At 34.7% G+C, this 21755-nt stretch overlaps 1 protein-coding gene across 1 annotated transcript in view; it reads left to right on the top strand.

The window, feature by feature from the left end:
- Positions 1-21755, top strand: part of LOC150110413 (macrophage mannose receptor 1-like) — a 74154-nt gene that overhangs the window by 38028 nt on the left and 14371 nt on the right. The window contains exons 9-13 of the mRNA XM_090397830.1: positions 3299-3392; positions 6978-7147; positions 13525-13699; positions 14157-14297; positions 16191-16313. Coding sequence (XP_090253956.1) covers positions 3299-3392; positions 6978-7147; positions 13525-13699; positions 14157-14297; positions 16191-16313 — 703 coding nt within the window. The remainder of the gene's footprint in view (positions 1-3298; positions 3393-6977; positions 7148-13524; positions 13700-14156; positions 14298-16190; positions 16314-21755) is intronic.

The raw sequence follows: 21755 nt of genomic DNA, 5'->3' as shown, positions 1-21755 counted from the left end.
ATTTTACTGGATGCATGTCTGTAATTTTATAGAAAGTGCGTTTTCCAAGAGGCAACAACGTATTCAGAAAGAAACGTAAACACTTGCCCATAATTATGTATACTTTGTAGAAGGTGCTTTTTCCTTGAAGCAAAAGTGTGTTTAGAAAGAAAGAAAAAGTAAAGCAAAAACTTAGAAGAACTGGTGGGGGATAACATCTTATTATACAATAGGTATTTTTTTTATTGTAACCTCAGGCTTCCAACAGGGCAGTAATCTCACACCACGTGATAAAAGTCATCTTCCACCTAAAAAGCAATCAAGTCAGCCATTGAAATTAGTGTTAAATTCTTTTCTCCTATAGGAACATCTTAAGAAATCAACACCTAATGTAATGTTGGTCGATATGGGTTTTTACTTACACCAACCAGTTTAACATTAAGGTTATTCTGCATATTGAATTTGAATTTGTAGCTATTCCAGTGTACTCTCTCATGATTTGATTCGAACAGTATTCTGTAAAATGTTCATCGTCAACTCTAGATTAAGATCTGGTTTTCTTGGTGACCATACTCTTTTTGAAATCCATTAAACACAGACTTCACATTGTTTAACATATAAGCAGTCGAATTACCTTCTTAAAACATTTTAGTGGCTTCTCTGGTAAACAATTCATAAAGATTATCCAATGGCAGTATCATATTCTCAGTTAGCATCTCATAAAAGAAAGATCATTTACAAGTCAAAATATTTTGAGATGTAAAGGGTCTCATATATTTTGGGAGGATTTTCGAATATGCAGGGTGCAATCATATTCTGATAATCAGTATCCAAGATCTGTTGTTCGTAGGTCCGTAACCAGTAATTCAGTTTCTTTCCATTAGGAATCAACTGTTTCATGAACCTACAAGCATCACTGGAAGTCACTGATGTTGTCATCTGGGAAACTTATATATTCCCTTAACCTTACACTAATAAATAAGACTTCTTTACAAATCTGTTTGGGTTTTTAATTTAGAATTACATTTTGAATGTCCTTCAGGTTTTCCTTTAGAATATACTTTCCTTCTTCAATTTAACATGCTCCTTTACGCTTCTCCTTTACTTAATTTGTTTCATATGTGTTTGATGGACTTATTCGGAATCTATGTAATAGAACTGAAAAGATTACGCAGAGAAGTGAACAACTTCCTTTGGAAAATCATATTGTTGGAAGAAAGCAAAGCTAGTTCTGACGTTTTCTTTCCTCATGTGACTTTCTTAAATGAATATTCTTCGCTGAATGCACTTACAATTTTTGTTCCTCGTGGAAAGAAACAGAAATGAACCTTAGAGGTTTGCGTTTCTCTTTAAAATCATTTTAAAACTCATACAATCCATTACGAGTAAAGCAGAAAGCAGAGCAAAACAAAGATGATGTTATGTGAACTACAGATCATAACATCAGTTCTTCGGTGGATTGCATTTCTTTTTTTAATGCATTATACAACATTTTTCAAAATTACCTTGAACGTTTTTAACCTTGAAAACTGTTTCAGTTTCGTCGCTTTGTTCGAACTTTTACAATTTCAACATAAAACTTATAAAAAGGCCGAAATCTTATCTACGATTTTAATTATCTTCAGTTAATACTTTATTATATAATAGCAATCTGTATTCAATTTCAATGTTCCTAAAATTATTATTATTATTATTAAGATTGATAATTTAGTACGCTTGCAAAATCATTAACACAAGAGAAAGACACCTTACCTATGTCTTTCTCTTCAATGCTCCCCAAAGAGAGTAGGCTGAACTCCTTTACCCTTAACTGATTGTTCGTAATAGGTGGGTAGCAGGTCTTTATCCATATAATCACAGCCGTCACCGATATTTTTGAATGCATCGAGGAAAAGAATGCAATAGACAGTTGCCATCATCTAGTCACTCTTAACTCTTTTTATTTGTTTTGGGACAGGCAAGTTAATGTCTAATTGACTTACGTTAACGCTAGCCATTAGCTGAAATGACATTTGCAGATTCTGTATATTATGTTGTATTAACGAATAGATAAAGTTGTTTGTATTGTTGAGGGAGAAAAAATTAAGTTACTAGTAGAAGTAACTCAGCTGTTTTCAAAGACCATGAATGAAAAAAAAAGCTTCATGTGCTCCTCCCATCACAGAATTGTGCAAGTGAGTCCAATGATGTGTAGTGAAACCAATCGTCATAATGAAAAGACCATTGGTTTCGATACACGCATTCAGACCCTCTTGTATCGACTAAATCATTCTTACTCTTTTACCCTCCACAACTTTGCAGCCACATACAACTGAATAAATATTTATTCAATAATTTCATTGCCATCACCATAATTATCTAGCACTACCATCCTCCGTAATCAATCTCGAGTTCTTCGGTTAGCTTTGCAAGTTCCTTCTTATATTATTTGTAATTTATAAATCTTTCTCTAGGGACCAAAGATGGATTTTTGAAGCCATTGGAAGCCTCAATCAGTATGAGCTGTGTTTCATATCTGAAGAAAATTCAGCTCCCACCAAAAACGTTCAGAAAAACTTGCTGTCCACGGTAAACTTCGAACCCGGCCTAGAGACTGTTGATTATAGTCTGCATCCCTAACCTCTACCGTTCAATCAGACAGGCAATGAAATGTTTGTCCGGATTGGGCGGTGGAGGAACAGTATCTCTATATCAAATCTGATAAAATATATACAGCTGTATTGAAGTTGGGGAGAACAAATAATTATATTTACCAATTAAAATTACAATGAATATTTTCGAATATAAATATCTAAATATTCAAATCATCGCGAGAAGAAAGAGACCGTTTCAGGTTAGGTACTGGTTGTCGACTATAAGAACCTTTTCTGTCTATTTTTTATCAGGTTCCATAGAAAGTCGATCTTTTGGTAAAAGCAATGGCACTTAGGATATTGTTTCCCTTCATATAGAAATAAAACAAAAGGAACGTAGAATTCAAACTGTTTCGGACAACAGTACAGGTTAGGGTTAAGTATGACAAGATGGCAATTGTCTGCCGCATTCTTTTCCATAATGCCTTTAAAAATATCAGTGACGGCTATGGATATAAGAGTACAGACTTGTTGCCAACCGATTGAATCAGTTAAGTTTAAAGGAGTTCCATCTACTTCATTTAGGGAACACTCAATACGTAATATGCCTTTCTTTTGAGTGCAACCGTATTAAATTTTCAATGTTTAATAATGATAATGGTAGAAATATTAAAATTAAATACAGATATCTGTTTTAAATATTTTACCTATCTAATCTGTTTTTTCTTTAATTTTGCTCTATTTAGAAAGGATGTACGGTGATACGCTCTGTTATGATAGGGTATTGGAATAGTGTTTCCTGTTCATACAAAATATCTTTCATCTGCCAAACTAATCCATGTAAGCAACTTGTACTATGTAGAAGTATATACAGATGGCGAAAATTGAATTAGAAATTGTTAAAGAGATTACTGTGCTTATCAGATTATAGATTTTTCAAAAAGAATTTGACGAATGCAAATTGAATTATTTTAAAATGTAAAATTTCAAATTTACAGATCACAATTTGTACCTTACTGAACTGACAGTTAACAAGTTTGCTAAAGACACATTTAGGATTATCCAAAATATACGAGCAGTTGTATAGTATAATATTAGTTAAAGAGAGTAATTAATATTATTAATGTCCTCCAAAATTTTGAACTTTGCGTAATAATTCTCTCAAACATTTCGCAAAAACGGAAGTTTCAGGTACCGAAACAAAGCCTTTCACTTAGTAGACTCCTTGATCCGAGGAGAAGGAAGCCCAAAACACGGAGCAATTAGATCAAACCCTGAACGGTGGGTACCCCGTTAATAGATATCTTACACTCTTCGATTGGTGGATGAACAACGCGGAATTCAGATAGACTTACAGCTCTCTTCAAGAAAGAAAGAAAAAAAGAAAAAGATTAAAAGTGTTAATGTTAAACATGATTTCATTTTATGTGTGAATTGTGCTGGATTACACCGTTTCTAATTACTGCTCGAGCAACTGAGGTTACAAGATGTATTTATTCTTCCGGTGAATAAATCTCCGTGTTTTTAGTGAGAAAAATCTTCTCTCTCTCTCTCTCTCTCTCTCTCTCTAATATTCCCAATCTTTCTAATTTCACATAAATTAGAAAGATTGGGAATATTAGAGTGCAGTTTGCACGAAAGCGAATCGCACGGAGGCGGATTTTTTGGGGCGGGGAGAAAAAAAATTTACTTCAAATTTTAACCAATAGTGGGCGCTGTACCACATGCATCATTTGCAAATACGTGCAAATGAGAGTTCTATAAAACGAAGGGTGTACTGCTGACAGCTCGTAACGAATGCGTGAGAATTCCCAGTCACTGGGGGGGTGAACAGAATTGTTTTCGTGAAAAGAAAAGTTTGTTGCCGTGATGCTTACTTTGGTGGTGTGATGATTAAGCACCCCGAAGGATGCGGAATAATGACATTTTCGCTATGTCTGTGATTCTTGCAGCTTCCCGTGCACTGTTACACCGCTTGTTGATTGCGCTGCTAGGGCATTCATTTGCGTTACCACAACGCTGGTACGGGCTTTGGGTAACACTGATCTGCATGTTCGAGGGCGATCTGACAAATTTCCAGTTTTCTCGAAAAGTCGCATTAGAGATTGTATTCCGGCAGGAGTGATAGAACCTGGACCTTAAGAAAGGTCCAGGTTCTATCACTCTGTCAGAGTGATAGAACTGTCAGCACTACACAAAGGGTGTAGTGCTGACAGCTCGTAATAAATGCTTGCGAATTCCCAGTCATTGGGATGAACGGAATAGTTTTTGTGAAAAGAAACATTTATTGCTGTGATGCTTACTTTGGTGATAAGATATTGTTAGTGAAGTTGTCTTAAGTAAGTGGGGAATTGGTAGCGGAAGTTTCGAATGCAGAAAAGAATTCGAAACTTCCGCTACCAATTCCCCACTTACTTAAGACAACTTCACTAACAATATATTATCCACCAAAGTAAGCATCACAGCAATAAATGTTTCTTTTCACAAAAACAATTCCGTTCACCCCAATGACTGGGAATTCGCAAGCATTTATTACGAGCTGTCAGCACTACATCCTTCGTTTTATAAAACTCTCATTTGTACGCATTTGCAAATGATGCATGTGGTACAGCGCCCCTATTGGTGAAAATTTGAAGTAAAATTTTTCTCCGACATATATATATATATATATGTGTGTGGGGGGGGTGTTATTCAGTCTGTATCTTCTCTAATGCTGTGTGGAGCCGTCTCCGATTGCAGGAGGGTTTGGATGTATTTCTCCCATGGTGATACATTCCATCTTGGGTAAATATATATGCATTATTATGAATGAATGAACCTGCGGAATCAAATTCGCAGCCTTTTGGCTAGAGAGCTGATATGTTAAACACTTGCAACTAGGTTGGCGAATGCAAATCCCTTTTTTTCAGAGAGAAAAACCCTACTTCGTGCAAGAGATTTACTAACTCTGAATTCGTCAAAGAAAGGCTTATAAGCAGTTCCCATACTCGGCAGGAGTGAAATCGAATTAGAATTCGTGCTACCTAGTTCTATGGATGCAAACGTTATTTCTTATGGCTACACTGCTACAGAACAAAGCAGATGGGAAAATATCCAAAGGATCTTTTGGCACTACATCCTGCCTACGTCAACCGAGTTGCAAAAATTCAAACTTGACTTAGATGTTTGCACTTTCCGAAATACAACTGGAAGACCTAACCACGCATATTTGATTTTCCCTGTGAATATAGCTATTATCAGATATGCCGTGGGCACTGTAGGCACCTATACTACTAATTATGGTCACGCTCACAATCTATAAGACCTGAACTACTCCAAACAGACAGCAAGAGACGCAGGATATGAAACTAATTGCAAATCAGTCATATACAGTTTCCACGTAAAATGTACATAAAAGAGAGATCATCCATCACTCATTCGGTATGGTGAAGATCCAGTCAATAAAATTATATGAAATATGAACAAAATTAGACAAACCACTAAACAAGAAGAGCGCAAAATTATATAGTGTTCAAATCAATTTTAACTTAAGGATATAAGAGCTGGGTTAAAAAAACTGGAGGCCACAAACATGAGTAATGAGAGAAATGAGGGGAATACATGGATGGCATTAATGGCAGAATCATATTAAAACGAGGGTATTAGGAAAGAAGGAGCTTGACATTGTTAATATTCAGAAATGTCAGCGCAGAGCTCATGTTGTATGGTCACTTAAACAAAACGGAGATGAAAGGACAGCAAAATTAAACGGCAGGAAATGGCCCCAAAGGAAATCAAGATCAAGGTTAGTTCAGATACCTTAGAAGACCGAAATTTAAGATTCGACAAAATTGGAGTCATGATAAGGTAACAAATTTTACATGATTAACTAGGAGTTAACATGTAAAATAAAGTGTGCAAATCATTCTAAAATAAACCATAATTCATGTAACGGTATAATAATATTCTGCACATCTGTTGCGCTCAGAATTTATTGATGATAATAATAATGCTATATCTCGAAATACACTACACCACTTTGCATATTACATATCGCAAGATTCACCAAGCAACAAACAGTTTCCTTGTTTCACTATCTCAGAGTTATCAAACTTTTTCAGAGATATCGAAAAATATTCTGATAAAACTTGTACTAGTTCGTCTGTTTGTACAGGCTGCGTTTAAAATTTGTATAGCTTGTCTGTACAGGCTGCGTCACCAATTATATTTTACATGCATGTTTATCTTGTCAAAATGACCTCTGCCACATTTTAAAATATCATTTCCATGCGAGTTACTTATTTGATGTTTTATACGATGGTTGGTTTCTAGAGCAGCTGTTACCTTCCAGAGATGCAACATTAATATATACATATAGGTATATATATATATATATATTTTTTTTCCTGTATTTACTAAATATAACTTTAATCTATTCATGTTCAGTTCAAATGTGTAGTTTGGATAACCCTCAGTGGTTCTTCTTCAACGATTACTGTTACGGCATCATGTGGGAAAATCTTACTTGGCACCGTGCTAAAGAATATTGTGAGGAGCACAACTCCATGATTGCATCAATCCACTCTGCAAAGGAGTGGTTTTTCCTGTGGCGAGTTGTATGTATTAATTTATATAATCAATCTTTAAAGTAATATTTATGAAATTGCAACTTTAATTCCTTTTTTCTAGCAAACAGTTTTCACAAATAAAATGGCATTTTGCTGAAAAACATAGCAGAAATATTGAAAAGTAAACACAAAGGATATGATTACAGAATAATCTTTGAATAAAAAAATCAAAGAATAAAACTTTGATTACAGAATAATCAAAGAAAGATGGAAAGAGTATACAGAAGCCCTTTACAGAAAGGAGTCCAAAATAATTGATAAATCTGAAGAACAGGATTACAGACAGGAGCTAGTACCACTGGTGAGTGAAGTGAGGTGAGCACTGCAACAGCTATCCAGTAAGAAAGCACCAGGAGGAGATGGAATACCCATTGAATTGCTGAAAGCGCTGGTAGAAGAGGCAATTAAAATTTTAACAGCTCTATGTCAGCGAATCTGAATCCCAACTACATTGCCCAGGGAATGGAAAAAATCAGTTTATATATCTTTATTGAGGAAAGGCGTTGCACGAGAGCGAAAATTACAGAACTATCGCATTGATTTCTCATGCAAGTAAAGTCTTATTAAAATCATTTAGAAAACACTGGAGCCATTCATGAAGAGAGAAATGCTAGATGAACAGGCAGGATTTCTAAAATGCAGAGGAACAAGAGATCAAATCGCCAATGTGAGATGGATAATAGAAAGAGCTCAGGAATATCACAAGAATGTCTACCTTTATTTCCTTGACTGTAGCAAGACTTTTGACTCTGTAGATCATGTGAAACTTTGAAATGTGTTAAGAACAATGGGAATCCCAGAGCATTTCATTATCCTTCTAAGGAATCTTTATTATGAACAAGAAGCTACTGTCCGAACAGAACTTGGAGAAACTGAGTATTTCACAATATTTAAAGGGATGCGACAAGGATGTATTTTATCTGCGTAGCTGTCTAACTTGTACAGCGAATACATTTTAAGAATGGCAGGGCTGGAGAAATCTTCAGTTGGAATTAAAAGTGGTGGAAAAATATTAATAATTTAACGTATGCAGATGATACCACCTTGCTAGCAGAATGTAAAGAAGATTTGAAGGAATTTATTATGAAAGTTAAAGAAGAAAGTGATAAATATAGTCGTAACCTCAAAAAGACAAAAGTTATAGCACCATGTGAACTTAATGATTTTTAAGTAGATGGAGAGAAAATGGAAGCAGTTAACAATTTTGGGCCCCTAGGATCCCGAATTGATAAAGATGGTTACTGTACTGAAGATGTTAGAAGAAGATTATTACTCGGAAAGAAAGCACTGACAAATTTAAGCAAAATATTGAAAGATAAAGATATTAGCCTCGTAACACAAATCAGAATCGTGAAAGCAATGGTATTCCCTGAGATACTGAATGGATGTGAAAGTTGGACCCTAAGAAAGAGTGCAAGGAAGATAGATGTATTTGAATTATGGATTTGGAGACGCATACTAAGAATACCATGGATTGCAAAGCAAACCAGTAAATCAGTAATTGACAGAATAAAGCCAGATTGCCCTCTCGAGGCTATGATCATCAAGCAAAAATTGTCATACTTCGGACATAATATGAGAGCAAATAACAGTCTGGAGAAGATTATGAAGCTTGCTAAAGTTGATGGAAGCAGGAGAAGAAGAAGACCTATAATTTGATGAATGAGTGGAGTTAAAGAAGCAACTGCAGTGCGCTGGGAATTTCTGAAATACATGGTGAGGGATAGATCGCAATGGAGATCCATGTTCATGGAATCGCCAGGAGTCGAAAACGACTCAATGGCGCGCGCGCGCGCACACACACACACACACACACACACACACACACACACACACAATTGAACAGATTATGGATTTATCATACTTAGATGTGTTTTGTAGTTCAATGCTTCCTACATTTCAGTCCCTTAACCCTTGTGTTATGATCTATTTTGGGAAGGTGTTCTGATATTATTTCTGATATTAGGAACAAGAAGGAAGAATTTTTGGCCTTGGCAGGCTCTTCCTTTCCACAGATTATCGGCATTAGTGAGACATGGCTGACAGAAGATGATATGGCTAGTGGGATAGAATGAAGGGTATAGTGTGTTTAGGAAGGACAGAGAGAAATAATGAACTGCAGCCAAGGAGAATTGAAGTTGAACTGCAGGATAGTGAAAAGAGCACATTTGAGGCTATTTGGTGTGAGATTGAAACTAGTCGAACAAAATATACCGTTGGGTGCTGCTATAGACCAAGTGATGGAATAGATGGTGGAGATAGTATGTAGACAAATAGACGCAGTGAGTGGAAGGATGGTAATTATTATGGGGGATTTCAACTATGGTAACATTGACTGGAAAGAGGAGAGGACACATGGGAGGAAGTAATTGGATTTTATGCGGTTATTAAGGGATTAACTTATTAAGATTATTAAGGTTATTAACTACCTGAGACAGCATGTAATGGAATATACTAGGGGTTCGAGAGTGCTTGACCTAGTAATTGCATCTGAGAATTTGATAATGAATATGACCATGTTGCAACCAATTGGTGAGAGCGATCATAATGTCTTGACCTGGGAGGTGGCTAAATGTGTGGAATTTTGAATTAAGAAAGGTTAAATGTGGAATTACCGGGCTGCTAAGTATGACAAGCTTAGGAGAGTGCTTGGTTCAGTGCCATGGCATGTTAAACTGCAAGGGCTGGAGGTTGATAGTGCATGGGAAGCGGTAATGGAGCGTTTGAAGGAGGTAATGGCTGACTGTATACCTAGAGTCCGGATAGTAAATCAAGTAGGGGTTAAATGGATGAATAACACCATTAAGCTTAAGCTTCAAAAAAAAAAAAAAAAGAAACAACCGCGGAGGGAATTTAAGGAGAAAGGTGACCTGCAGGCCAATTAAGAGCATAAAGCACAGGCCGGAAGGGTATCGAGTGTGGTAAGAAAAGCAAAAGCGGATTATGAAAGGAAATTAGCCGGGAAAGATAAAGAGAATCCCAAACAGTTTTTTCGATATGCTGCAAGTAAAAGTAAAAATCTATACGGCAGAATGATCCTGTGGGATTTCATGTTATACTAGCTCGGGTCTTACATGAAGCGGCTAAAGAATTGTCAGTGCCCATGACCATTTTGTTTAATTTGAGTCTCTGGTCTGGGATAGTCCTGAGGGTGTAGAAAGAGGGAGAAATAGTTCCATTGCATAAAGGAGGTACCAAGACTGCTGTTGCAAATTACCGACTGATCAGCATATCAGGAGTCGTTGCCAAGGTTTTGGAGAAAGTATTCAAGAGAAAAATACAGGAATTTGATAGATGAAAATGGGATACTGTATGGGGGGGGGGGGAGCATGATTTTGTGAAGGGTAGATCATGCCTCACTAATTTGCTTACGTTTTATAACATAGTGACGGCTGAACTGGATAAGGATAATGGGTATACAGTGATACTGCTGGACCTTTCTAAGGCCTTTGACAGGATACCATATGGAATTCGAATCAGTAAACTGCAGCATATGGGGGATGGATATAGGGTTAGTGAGATGGATAGGACGGTGGTTGATGGAGAGATATCAGAGAGTAGTTTATTCAGGGTAGAGTCTAAAAGACGACCTGTGACTAGTGGTGTGCCGCAGGGTTCTGTTCTTGGACAACTACTATTTAATTTGTTCATTAACGATATAGGAAAGGATCTGAGAGGAACTGTTCATTTGTTTGCTGATGATGCAAAGTTCGGTAGAGCAGTAGTGAATCTACATGATGTTAAAATTTTGCAGGATGATTTGGATAGACTGGAGGACTGGGCTAAGGAGAATGGATGTCAATTTAATGTGGCAAAGTGTAATGTTATGCATTTTGGGGTGAAAAGATCAGCAGCAGTATACCACATTCGTGGAACTGTACTCCAGGAGATTGACGAAGTCAAGGATTTGGGAGTTTTGGTGGATAGGGAGTTGAAGTTTAGGGGGAACATTGCAAAAGTGGCTAAATCAGCTCATCAAATCACTTGGTTACTGAAGAATACTTTGGCGAGCAGAGACAAGTAAGTTATTGTGCCTCTGTATCGAGCCTTGATACAGTGGAACAATAACTTACTTGACCATCTTGACTACTGTGCCCAGATTTGGTCACCTAGGTTTCTTCTTGATGGGGAGGAGATGGAGTGGATCCAGAGGCGAGTGACCAACATGATAAAAAGTCTATGGAATGAACCTTATGAGAACAGGTTGAAGATTTGTGGGTTGCAGAAATTGGTTGATAGGCGGAAAAAGGGTGATATGATTGAGACATACAAATTACTGAAGGGTTTCTATAAGATTAATTCAGAGGATATTTTTCAGAACAGGACTGGTGGTAGGACTAGTGGCTATCCATGGAAACTGGGCAAGAATGTGGTTAATAACGGTGTTAGAAGTAGGTTTTTTACTTGGAGAGTGGTGAATGAGTGGAATAAGTTGACAGAGTCTGCTTTGGGTACTATGACTGTGAATCAGTTCAAGCCAAAGTATGATAAATACTGTGTGGTTGTTGAATAGTTGCTCTGATGTTTAGGGCCTCCCCCGATGAATCTAAGGACTCCTTGGAGTGGCCCGTAATAATAATAATAATTATTTATATTATTCGTTCTTCACTTACAGTTTACTTATACTCTGCTGTGCAATCGAATTTGTAGTGCTCATGTAATCACATGCAGTCTTAAAAATTTTTCGAAGTGTGAAAAATAGGATGACGTTATCAAGATTTTGATGCATGGAAATGTGAATGATATCGAAACTGGCAACCACTGCCGATTACAAGGTTTTTATGCTAAAAAAATTGTAGGGGTGAGTGACGGCTTCGGGAGGTCAAGAATAAGAACTGTGATAATGAAGTTGACATAAAAATGCAACTAATGATTTTCCTAAGAAGAAAAGGGTAGAGTTAATCGGAAAAATTCTGCAGCAGACCAGAAGCACTCAAATTGAACATTACATTAGCACTAGTCAACCAAATGACTTGATGGAACCAAGTCCTTCAATAGTTATTAAAATACCTGGTTCCATCAAGCTTCTGCTATTTCGATCCATTTGAAGTAATGAAAGTGACCATAAGTTCGCAATAGAGTTAAATGATTCCAACAAATTCAGTTTAGTCGACAGAATACACTTTAGATGAACTGATTCAATCAAATGCTTTAGAAGATCGAAATTTAATCTATGGTGCCAATGTTATTCTGACCAACTACTCTACAGAAAAATTGTTGAATGAAGTTAAAAAAATAATGTAAACATTTCATGTGATACTGATATATATATATATATATAGCACTGAAAAGAAAAAGAGTGCAGAACTCCACCATTAGTTTCAGAGTGTGACATAAAAGATCCATCAATCCACCATCACACATAATGCGCGTTCAAATAGAAAAGTAGTGACCAAGAAGACAGACCTCCTTACGATTGGAGTTTACTATTAATATACCTATGTGCAAACTCTAATTAGTTGCTTAAGACAGCATACCAAGCACAATCACTTAAGATTCTCGAACGTTCATGCAGCTGATCCAAAAGTGAGGGAACACAAGTAAGATCACCTTTTGATTGACAATGGCAGAATCCATAATGGCGATCGTATATTAGTTGAGACGATTCAAGGCTGCATATAATTTGAGTGTTCATGTGTTTCTCCATTACTTTAGAAAGCACTGAAATGAGATAAGAGTTGCTTAATGTGAAAATGGTAAAGATCATACGGTCAAGAGAGTTCACTGCAGTGAGAGTATTTTGAGTAATGAAAGCAACAGTGGAAATTAAGGAAATCGAATTCTGCAGGCTGAATCGCAAACTCTGCATAATCGCAAGTGTGTGTGTGTGTGTGTGTGTGTGTGTGTGTGTGTGTGTGTGTGTGTGTGTGTATAAGAACAATAAGAACGAACATGTAATAAAGTATTATCCGATCACATGACTTTTATGTTAGTTTAGACGTTGTGAATTACAGAAAATTTTTCTTCTTGAATTGTATTTATGAAATTGAATCTGTTGTATCTATGTGCGAGATTATCAATGATTGCATCTGAAATTGTGTCTATGAAATTATATCTAAATTATATTTGTGAGGTTAATTATACATGCATACAATATTTTTGAGGTCTATTATCTATGCGGGTGTTTTAGATATCATTCAGATTGATAGCGTAGATGATTACAATAATTTATTATTATTTTTTTGTGACCAATAATGTCTAAATGAATTAAAACATTCTTTGTTCATCTCGCAATAACGACAAAGTTTAGCTCTACTTTTTTTTTTTTTTTAAATAATTTTTCATTATTGAGAGACGTGTCATATGGTAATCAGTTCCGCATTTCATATCAATAACCTAAATTCTAATTTCTTTTTTCCCGCCAGCTTTCCAATAATATAACGGAACAGAACAGAGTGTGGATTGGTTTGAATGCTTTGGGATTTGACGGTGCTTTTGAGTGGAGTGACGAATCGGTGGTGAATTTCGTGAAATGGAACCAGAGTCAACCTGATAATTACTTGTATCAGGAACGCTGCACTAGTATGTACGTAGAAACTGGTAAGAAAGAGAATCAGAGAATAAAATATTTCTTATCGCATACGCTTGTATTATTATTATTAGCAGATACATAGTTATGGAACAATTTCATTTGGATATGATCCTTTATTTGGAGACAGTTTCAGTCCTTGAGAGAAGACTGTTGCCAAAGCAATAGTCTATTGCGTTGAAAGTGGTAAATGCTGTTAACAAATTGGAACTGTAGACCTTTAAGTGAAGACTTGTAGATCTTGCTTATTATACAAGGCATAATGTTTATTAATAAAAAATAGGAATTATTATTAATATTATTCATCTTTATTTGTTTTATTATGCGTTGCGATAAATCCATTTGGTATACTGTATTTTCGACGGCTGTGTCATTCATACGTCTTTTATTTTATTGAAGGTTACTTTTTACAACCTTCTTCTATGCATTTGCAAGATTATTCGTAAACTTCAATGTTTCAATTTTTAGGAATGTGGAATGATGATAACTGTAATATGCGGACATCAGTAGTATGCAAGAAGCATTATTCATTCACTACCGTGGAAGAAGTAGAACAACCTCCAACGACTCCATTACCTCGATATTGTCCGTCACAGTGGCATCCTTTTGGTTGGTAAAATTCAGTTGAATATCATTTTATTTGAAATTGCAGTTACGTTATTATTAAGTATTTTAATAACTCATGCACTGGTAGCAGTTTGAAAAGCTGATAAACACATTTTCTTACACTCATAAATAGTAACATTAACCTGCAAATACACTCAGAAAATTCAGTTGTCTAGACTGATCAGTTATTCATAATCTCTTAAAAACTGCTCATAAATAAATACCTAGCTGGAAAGTCTATTATATAGAACACCCAGCGTTTCTGTTCGTTACAATTTGAAATTCATTCTGCATTGCAGTCGCTTTTAAACATTCTTTTTTTTTTATCAATCCTCAAGTGCAAGCCTCCAGAAAAAAAAAAGTTCAGTCAGATATACCACACAACGAACGTGTTATGATTTGCGTTGATATAAAAGTTACGACCTTGTTAGACACAAAATAATGATGGATTTCTACTCATTAATAAACTTTAAATTTGCTTTAATGAACAGACACCTTCATGTTCTGATTATTATTATTATTTCGTTTTTTCACAATAATTACAGTTCTCCTTCCATATTTCATGAAAGATGTAATCATATAGTACATTAGCAGTGTGGGCAGGCTAAGGATTAGATAATCCATGAAACCTGTTCTACAAACGAGACATCTTTTCATGCAACTTCACTCCTCCAGTAAATAGAATAGTGTTCCTACACCAGGCGATCAAATTGCCCACTGCAGGAAACCCTATCAGCATATATCAAATAAAAAACATTTACGAACATTCATGCCACAGTGAGATCGAACGTGGTGGTGGTGGTGGTTTAAGAATGGAGATGCTCTCCACCTGACTAAGTAAGCAAACCAATGCATCATTTCTTAGAACAAGTTCGCCTTGTTTTTAATACGGTTGATGAAACATGCAAAGAATTTTATGTCTGCCACAAAGAATATCGGCTGTCAACAAATTTAGATGCTACAAGGATCAAAATCTGTTATTGATAATATTTTTGGGTACTCTAATTTAACTCAAAATTCAGTATAAAATAAACAATAACTTGTTTTAATTTGTATTCTATTAGTCTTAGTGTTTCCCTGTGAGTATTTTAGTTATTAAGTGAATTCATGAAAGGAAATGAGAAATATCAGAGATAGCGTATTTGAGTATATAATTGGATTACATTTTCAACATACTTGGGCAGAAAGTTTTGTTGTTCACGGTATATTAATTGCTTTTTAATAAAAATAATATTATGTAATTAATAAAAGAAAATTAGGAATGTAAAAGTTCAGTAAATCCCCATTCCGAGTTTTAAGCAAGTTTGATTTTTTATCTTACGAAAATATACAGCCTTCCTTTGAGTAGCATTACTTAAAACACGCAATTATGTCCAGAAGCCTGGTATGTATCTAAAATTGTAATTTTCGTAAGGTCTAGAATACAGACTTTGAAACGTGACCACTGTCGAAAGCTAGAAATTTTAAGCAATAATGTTTGCCTATTGGCTATCAAATAACAATTAATGTTTATTATTCTTCCCTTTCATCAACTTTTTTTTTTTTTTTTTTCAATGATGGTTTTGTTAAGCATTATCTAGTCCGTATAAAGAGATCTCTGAGGATGGTATGTGAATAGAAAAGAAAATCAGTAATTTTATCAGTTAAGTAAGCCTGATTTGCAATCAAGCGAAAAGTTTCATCTGCCCAAATAAGTCGTTTTTTTCTTCTTTACCATAACTCATGCGCACGCACGCACACACGCGCGCGCGTGTGTGTGTGCGTGCGTGTTTTACGTTTTATTGTGTGTTTTACGGAATTGTTAAAGAAATGTAGGTCTTGTTTTGAATACTAATTTGATTTGCAAGATCTGACATAATGGTAAAATCGTTTGTTTTATGTATTTCTTCGTTTTAGGAAATAAATGTTTTCTGGTAGTTGGGGATCGCGACGAAGATCAAAAGAGTTGGATTGAGGCTGCTGAGAAATGTTCAACGTTGAATGGTACTTTGTCATCAATTCACAGCATGAAAGAGCAAAGTAAGCGGGAATATTTGTATATAGCAAGTATCCATAATACCTTAAGACATCTTCTTTTTTTTTATTGTTAACAAGCACCTAGTTAACAATATATACTGTCCTAAAAGCCATCATCATGATAACACTAATTACGGGTATAGACCATATTGGTCTGTTCCAGTCGCATTAAACATCCAATATCCTTTTTTGAGGTCTACCCAGCCTTTTCTTTCCTATTGGCGTATATTTTGGTATTTGTTTAGGATATACAGCCTTCCTTTGAGTAGCATTACTTAAAACACGCAATTATGTCCAGGAGCCTGTTATGTATCTAAAATTGTAATTTTCGTTTTATTCCATCTCCTACTGGCCATTCGTTTTACATGCTCAAATCCATTTTTGTTTATAACTGTTTGGTTTTTCTTCTGTTGATTTTGTTTTTAGTTCTTTTAAAATGATTTCGTTCCTTTTTTGATCTAATAATGTGTATTTTGCAGTTCTTCTCATAAATCTCATTTCATTTGTTTTTATTCTTTGTTTATCTTGTTTGTTTATTGCCCAAATTTCACTGCATTATAATAATGTGATCACTGCTAAAGTATTGTATATTTTCAAGCGAGTTTCTTTTTGTAATCTATTTGGGTCGAGTATTCTATTTATTAGGCCTATAATCTGTAAAAAGTTTGAAGGTTTCAATTTTATGTCTTTATCTCCTTCATATGATATTTCACATCCAAGATAACCGAAAGTATTTATCTATTCTATTATTTTATTATTAATAACGAATTTGCTTCTAACTGGAGTTTGCCCACAAAATGCCATTGTTTTAGTTTCATCTAAGGAATTTTTCATTCCAAACTGTTCTACTATAAACTTTAAATTATATATTGCTCTTTGTAAATTGTCTTCCTTATTTGATATTATTACCTGGTCATCTGCAAATAATAGCGTTTTATTTTGTTATTCCAGGAAATTTCTATACTTGATTGTTTAAGGAGTTCCATTCTATTAATATTTCATTAATGTAAATATTGAAAAGTGTTGGAGACAGAGGTCATCGCTGTCTTACTCCTTGGTTTATAGATTGTATTGGGATATTAGTCGAAATGAAGGCTGTGGTGTGATATAAGCAAATCTAACATCGGATTTCGCTAACGCCAATCTTTTCGGCAGCACTTATGCGGGATTTATCTCCAAGGAGGTTTTTAAGGGACCCAATAAATATTCCCTGTAATTTTTGTACACGCATATGGAAACATTTTGTACGCCAGTTTCCAATCTCAGACCCAAGTGTGTGGGGTAGCTAGTGCTCACAACAGCGAAAGTTACAACCCACAAACTCTTAATGTAATACGCACACATAAAATTGTTGACATCTTCCTTAAAAGATCTTGTATGTTGCATGCCATACATAAATACTTATTCAGGTATTTAAATATTGCATATACGTGCAGGTTATAAACAAATTACGTCCATTTGTCCAGCCAACCGCCTAAATGTACACAATTTAATTTCGACAGTGACATTCTAGAAATATTTCTCATATTAATGCTGCCCTTTTTCATCTAACTATAACCTGTAAAATTGGGAGAAATAAATTAATTCTGTTATATCTGCGTAGCTGCTACATAAACCCACAGTTGTTTGTACCAGTTCAAGTGACTGTGCTATCTAGACAGTAGACATCCTAAAAAAGTTGTTGACGTCAGTTTGCCCAATAACAAACTAATGAAATATTCCGAAAACTTTATTCTAGAGGTTCAGAATGGATTTAGAAAAGGACGATCATGTATACACCCAGCCTTTTGCCTGAAATTAATAACAGAGAAAAGAAGAGAATATAATTTAGAAACACATATTGCATTTATTGACTTTGAAAAAGCATTTGACAAAGTTAAAAGAAGCATTTTATTTAACATATTAAAAGAAAGACAAATATCAAATAATATCCTAAAAGCTATCACAAGTATATATGAAAATAATCAAATACAAATAAGATTAAATCACGAGCTCTCATATACAAGAGAGATAAACCAAGGGATCCGACAGGGATGTCCCCTCTCAGCAACTCTTTTTAATATCTACTTAAATGAAATAATAATAAAATGGAGTAAAAATTTACATCAAGGAATTAAACTTTCACCTACAGTTAACTTAAACACTCTCCTCTTTGCAGACGACCAAATAATAATTACAAATTCTGAAGATAATTTACAAAAAGCTATTTTAAATCTAAATGAGATATCCAAAGATTATGGTATGATAATATCAATGGAAAAATCAAAAACTATGGCCTTTAAAGGACAAGATCCATCAAGAACTAAAATAGTAATAAATAACAAGATCTCAGAACAAGTGAATTCATTTAACTACCTAGGATGTATGATCACATATGAAAATGAAAAAGATATAAACGTAAAAATTGCAAAATATTAAAAATAACAGGTGTAATTAACTCTATATTTAAACCAAACCTAGTTCAAAAACAAACCAGGCTAAAAGTATACAATACATTAGTCCTACCGGTCTTAATGTATGGAAGCAAAATCTGGACAATAAAACAAAAAGACAAACAAAGATTAACAACAGCAGAAATGAAGTTTATGAGAAAAACTGCAAAGTATACCCTATTTGATCACAAAAGTAATGAAGAAATTATGAAAGAATTAAACCAAGAACCAGTAATAGAAAAAATTAAAAAATATAAACATAAATGGATGGAACACGTTCAAAGAATGAAAACAGAAAGATTACCAAAACAAGCCTTAAAGTACAAGCCATTAGGAAAAAGAAAACCAGGACGTCCTCTTAAACGATTCAACGAAGACTTCTAAGGCCGGAACAGGCCATGCTAGGCCTAAATCCTTGATACGTATGATGATGATGATGATGATGATGATGACGTCAGTTTGCCCACATGGTTTGAGCTAAAAGTAACTAATTACAGTGTATTAAGTTGTAATGGATTAGAGTAATATGGATTAAAATGAGTAGCCCAGTTGGAAGGCGAGTAGTTGGAAGGACTTGTGCCCTTCGATTGGAAAAGAGACTAGTTGTGTTTTTCTCCTTATAACGAAAGAATCTTTATATGAGCTTCTTTCATTTGAAGGTGAGTTAGAACTCTCATACTAGATGAAAGGGCTTCTTCTTTTTGAAACGTGGGTTTTTCATCCTGCATACAGTCAAATAGATCATGAGAACGACTGCAATTTACAGATCAAAAATACTGTTGTTAGTTTTGGTTGTCGGTAGTTGATGGCTTCGTATGTTAACAGTAGTAGTAGTGGGAGGATTGGCTGCGGGAAGACAGTAAGCTGTATACAGTGGAGTAATATGCCTTACCAAGATTAGCCCAGCCCTTGAAGTCTCCCTGGAGGAGTCACATAATAATAATAATAATAATAATAATAATAATAATAATAATAATAATAATAATAATAATAATAATAATATTGGAGTGTAGACATTGGAGAAATCAATAAATAAAATAAATGACAGGCATGATTTATCATTAAGCATTATATATGATTGGTTTTAATGGTATGTTCACAAATTATTGAGTGTAAATTAGAAATTCTGGAAAGAAAAAAAATTGTGCACGCTGTTACTGGGCTTGTGCACTTCCCTTTTTTTTTTTTTTTTTTGACCGGTGTGCGCTTAACTTAAGAATCTCCCTTAAAACAGCAGGTGGTTCAATAAAGATTGTTATAGTGGTATATTGTTCAAAAAGGCAATTAAGTCTATGAGTCACGTATATGTCTATCAATTACATGTAATCTCAGACTCTTTTTTTTGCTGAAAAAAAAAAACATGTTTTCAAAAGCAGCTATGCATCAGTCAGACGTATACACGTAAGTCTAGTTCAAGCCTTTTAATCGTGGTTTACAGAACTCTGAAAGCTGTGAGACATCCTTTCATTTTCTTTCAATTACGACATTATTGCAGAAAGGAGGGAGAGAAAGACTTTGATAAGCAAGAAAACGGTTGATCGATCATGGCTAACTTAAATGAATAACGTAAATATATGAAAAATACACTTTCGCCTACAAAAGTCCACAATCTCAATTCCATTGAACAACGAGAAGTTTTGAAGTAGCCAGAAAATGACAATCACATTTTTGAATCATTAACATTTCTACATCACAGATATTAGCAACTCTTTGGGAAAAACATCACAGAATCTTATTTAATATGCCAAAAATAGTTATGACGTCAGCCTGTTTCATATGCGGCCCCCTTTAACAAGCCAGTTTCTTATGATATCACATGAAATTAACCAAGATTTAAGTAGCAAGACGTTCACTCATTGTTCTAATTACAACGAATTAGCCATTAAGTTAACAACTTCGTGTTAACAAGCATTGGTTAACAGGCAAATTCTATCGAATTAATTTGTGTCGTTGGGGGAGAAGTGATTTTTTTCTTTCTTTCTTTCTTTCTTCTTTTTTGTGTTTTCGTTTTAGTCATCTTTCTTCCTGTCAATATCCAAGATAAGCAGTCATTGTAGATAGGATGGTTTTGCTATTATGGCACTCAAATTCGAATGAGTTTTGTGTGGTTATGCAGACTTGAGCTGTTTCTGGTATTCCAAAGAAGAAACCATTAGTAATATTCCCACGTAATATTTTTGTAATATTGCAAGAATATTACGTGGGAAGATTAGTTTTCTATTGCTGGAAATCCTCAAAGTTTTTGATACCTTCAACTTTCAGTAGGTTTACAAAAGACTAAATATTTTTTATCCGAATTTCTCCCATGGAACATTATAAACATTCTTCATTACTACCGTGGAGAGGCTAAGGGTTAAATAATCTGAAAACCGAAAGTGCAGAGATCTTTCATAGAGAATAAACATGATACCACTTCAATTTACTTCAGACTTCTAGTGAGAAGGGTGGTCATACACCCTGGAGGGGGGATAACTGAAACCATCTCTTATCTAGACATCTTTATATGCTTCAGAGAAAACTTAGAAAACTAAATAAAAATAAATTAAGTAAAATCTTATTTATTTAAGTTAGAATAAACCAATTCACATTAACAATTCATGTTAAAACCTTCTTCTTCTATAAATATATTTTCTTTGAATCAATCGAATTTTACAAACGTTTCTTATGAAAAATCAGTTTTGCTTGCTTGCTTGCTTGGTACAATTGTCAGTACATGTTTCTTTTAGGAAATGAGATAAATAAACTGCCGTAATTCACTGTTAAGTGAATTACGGCACCTTGGAATCCGTCTTAATCAAAAACATCATTTTCAAGTGGAAACAACAGCAAAGTTTGACTTTTAATATCACATCACACATGAGAAGTTATAAATATTAAGAAGAATGAAGAAATCTCTTGATTATCTACGTCAGAACATACAAATAGACGGAATGAAAGACGAAAGAAAAAACTTGTTTCACCAAGACAGAAGACCTCTCTACCAGATTCTTGTCAAATCATCTGGAAATGTCAA

Source organism: Typopeltis vanoorti, chromosome 1 (assembly GCF_054136105.1).
Source record: "Typopeltis vanoorti isolate ZY-2024b chromosome 1, IOZ_Tvanoo_1.0, whole genome shotgun sequence".
NCBI lineage: Eukaryota > Metazoa > Arthropoda > Arachnida > Uropygi > Thelyphonidae > Typopeltis > Typopeltis vanoorti.
Note: the sequence above shows the minus strand (reverse complement) of the source record. Positions and strands in the feature narration are given on the sequence as shown.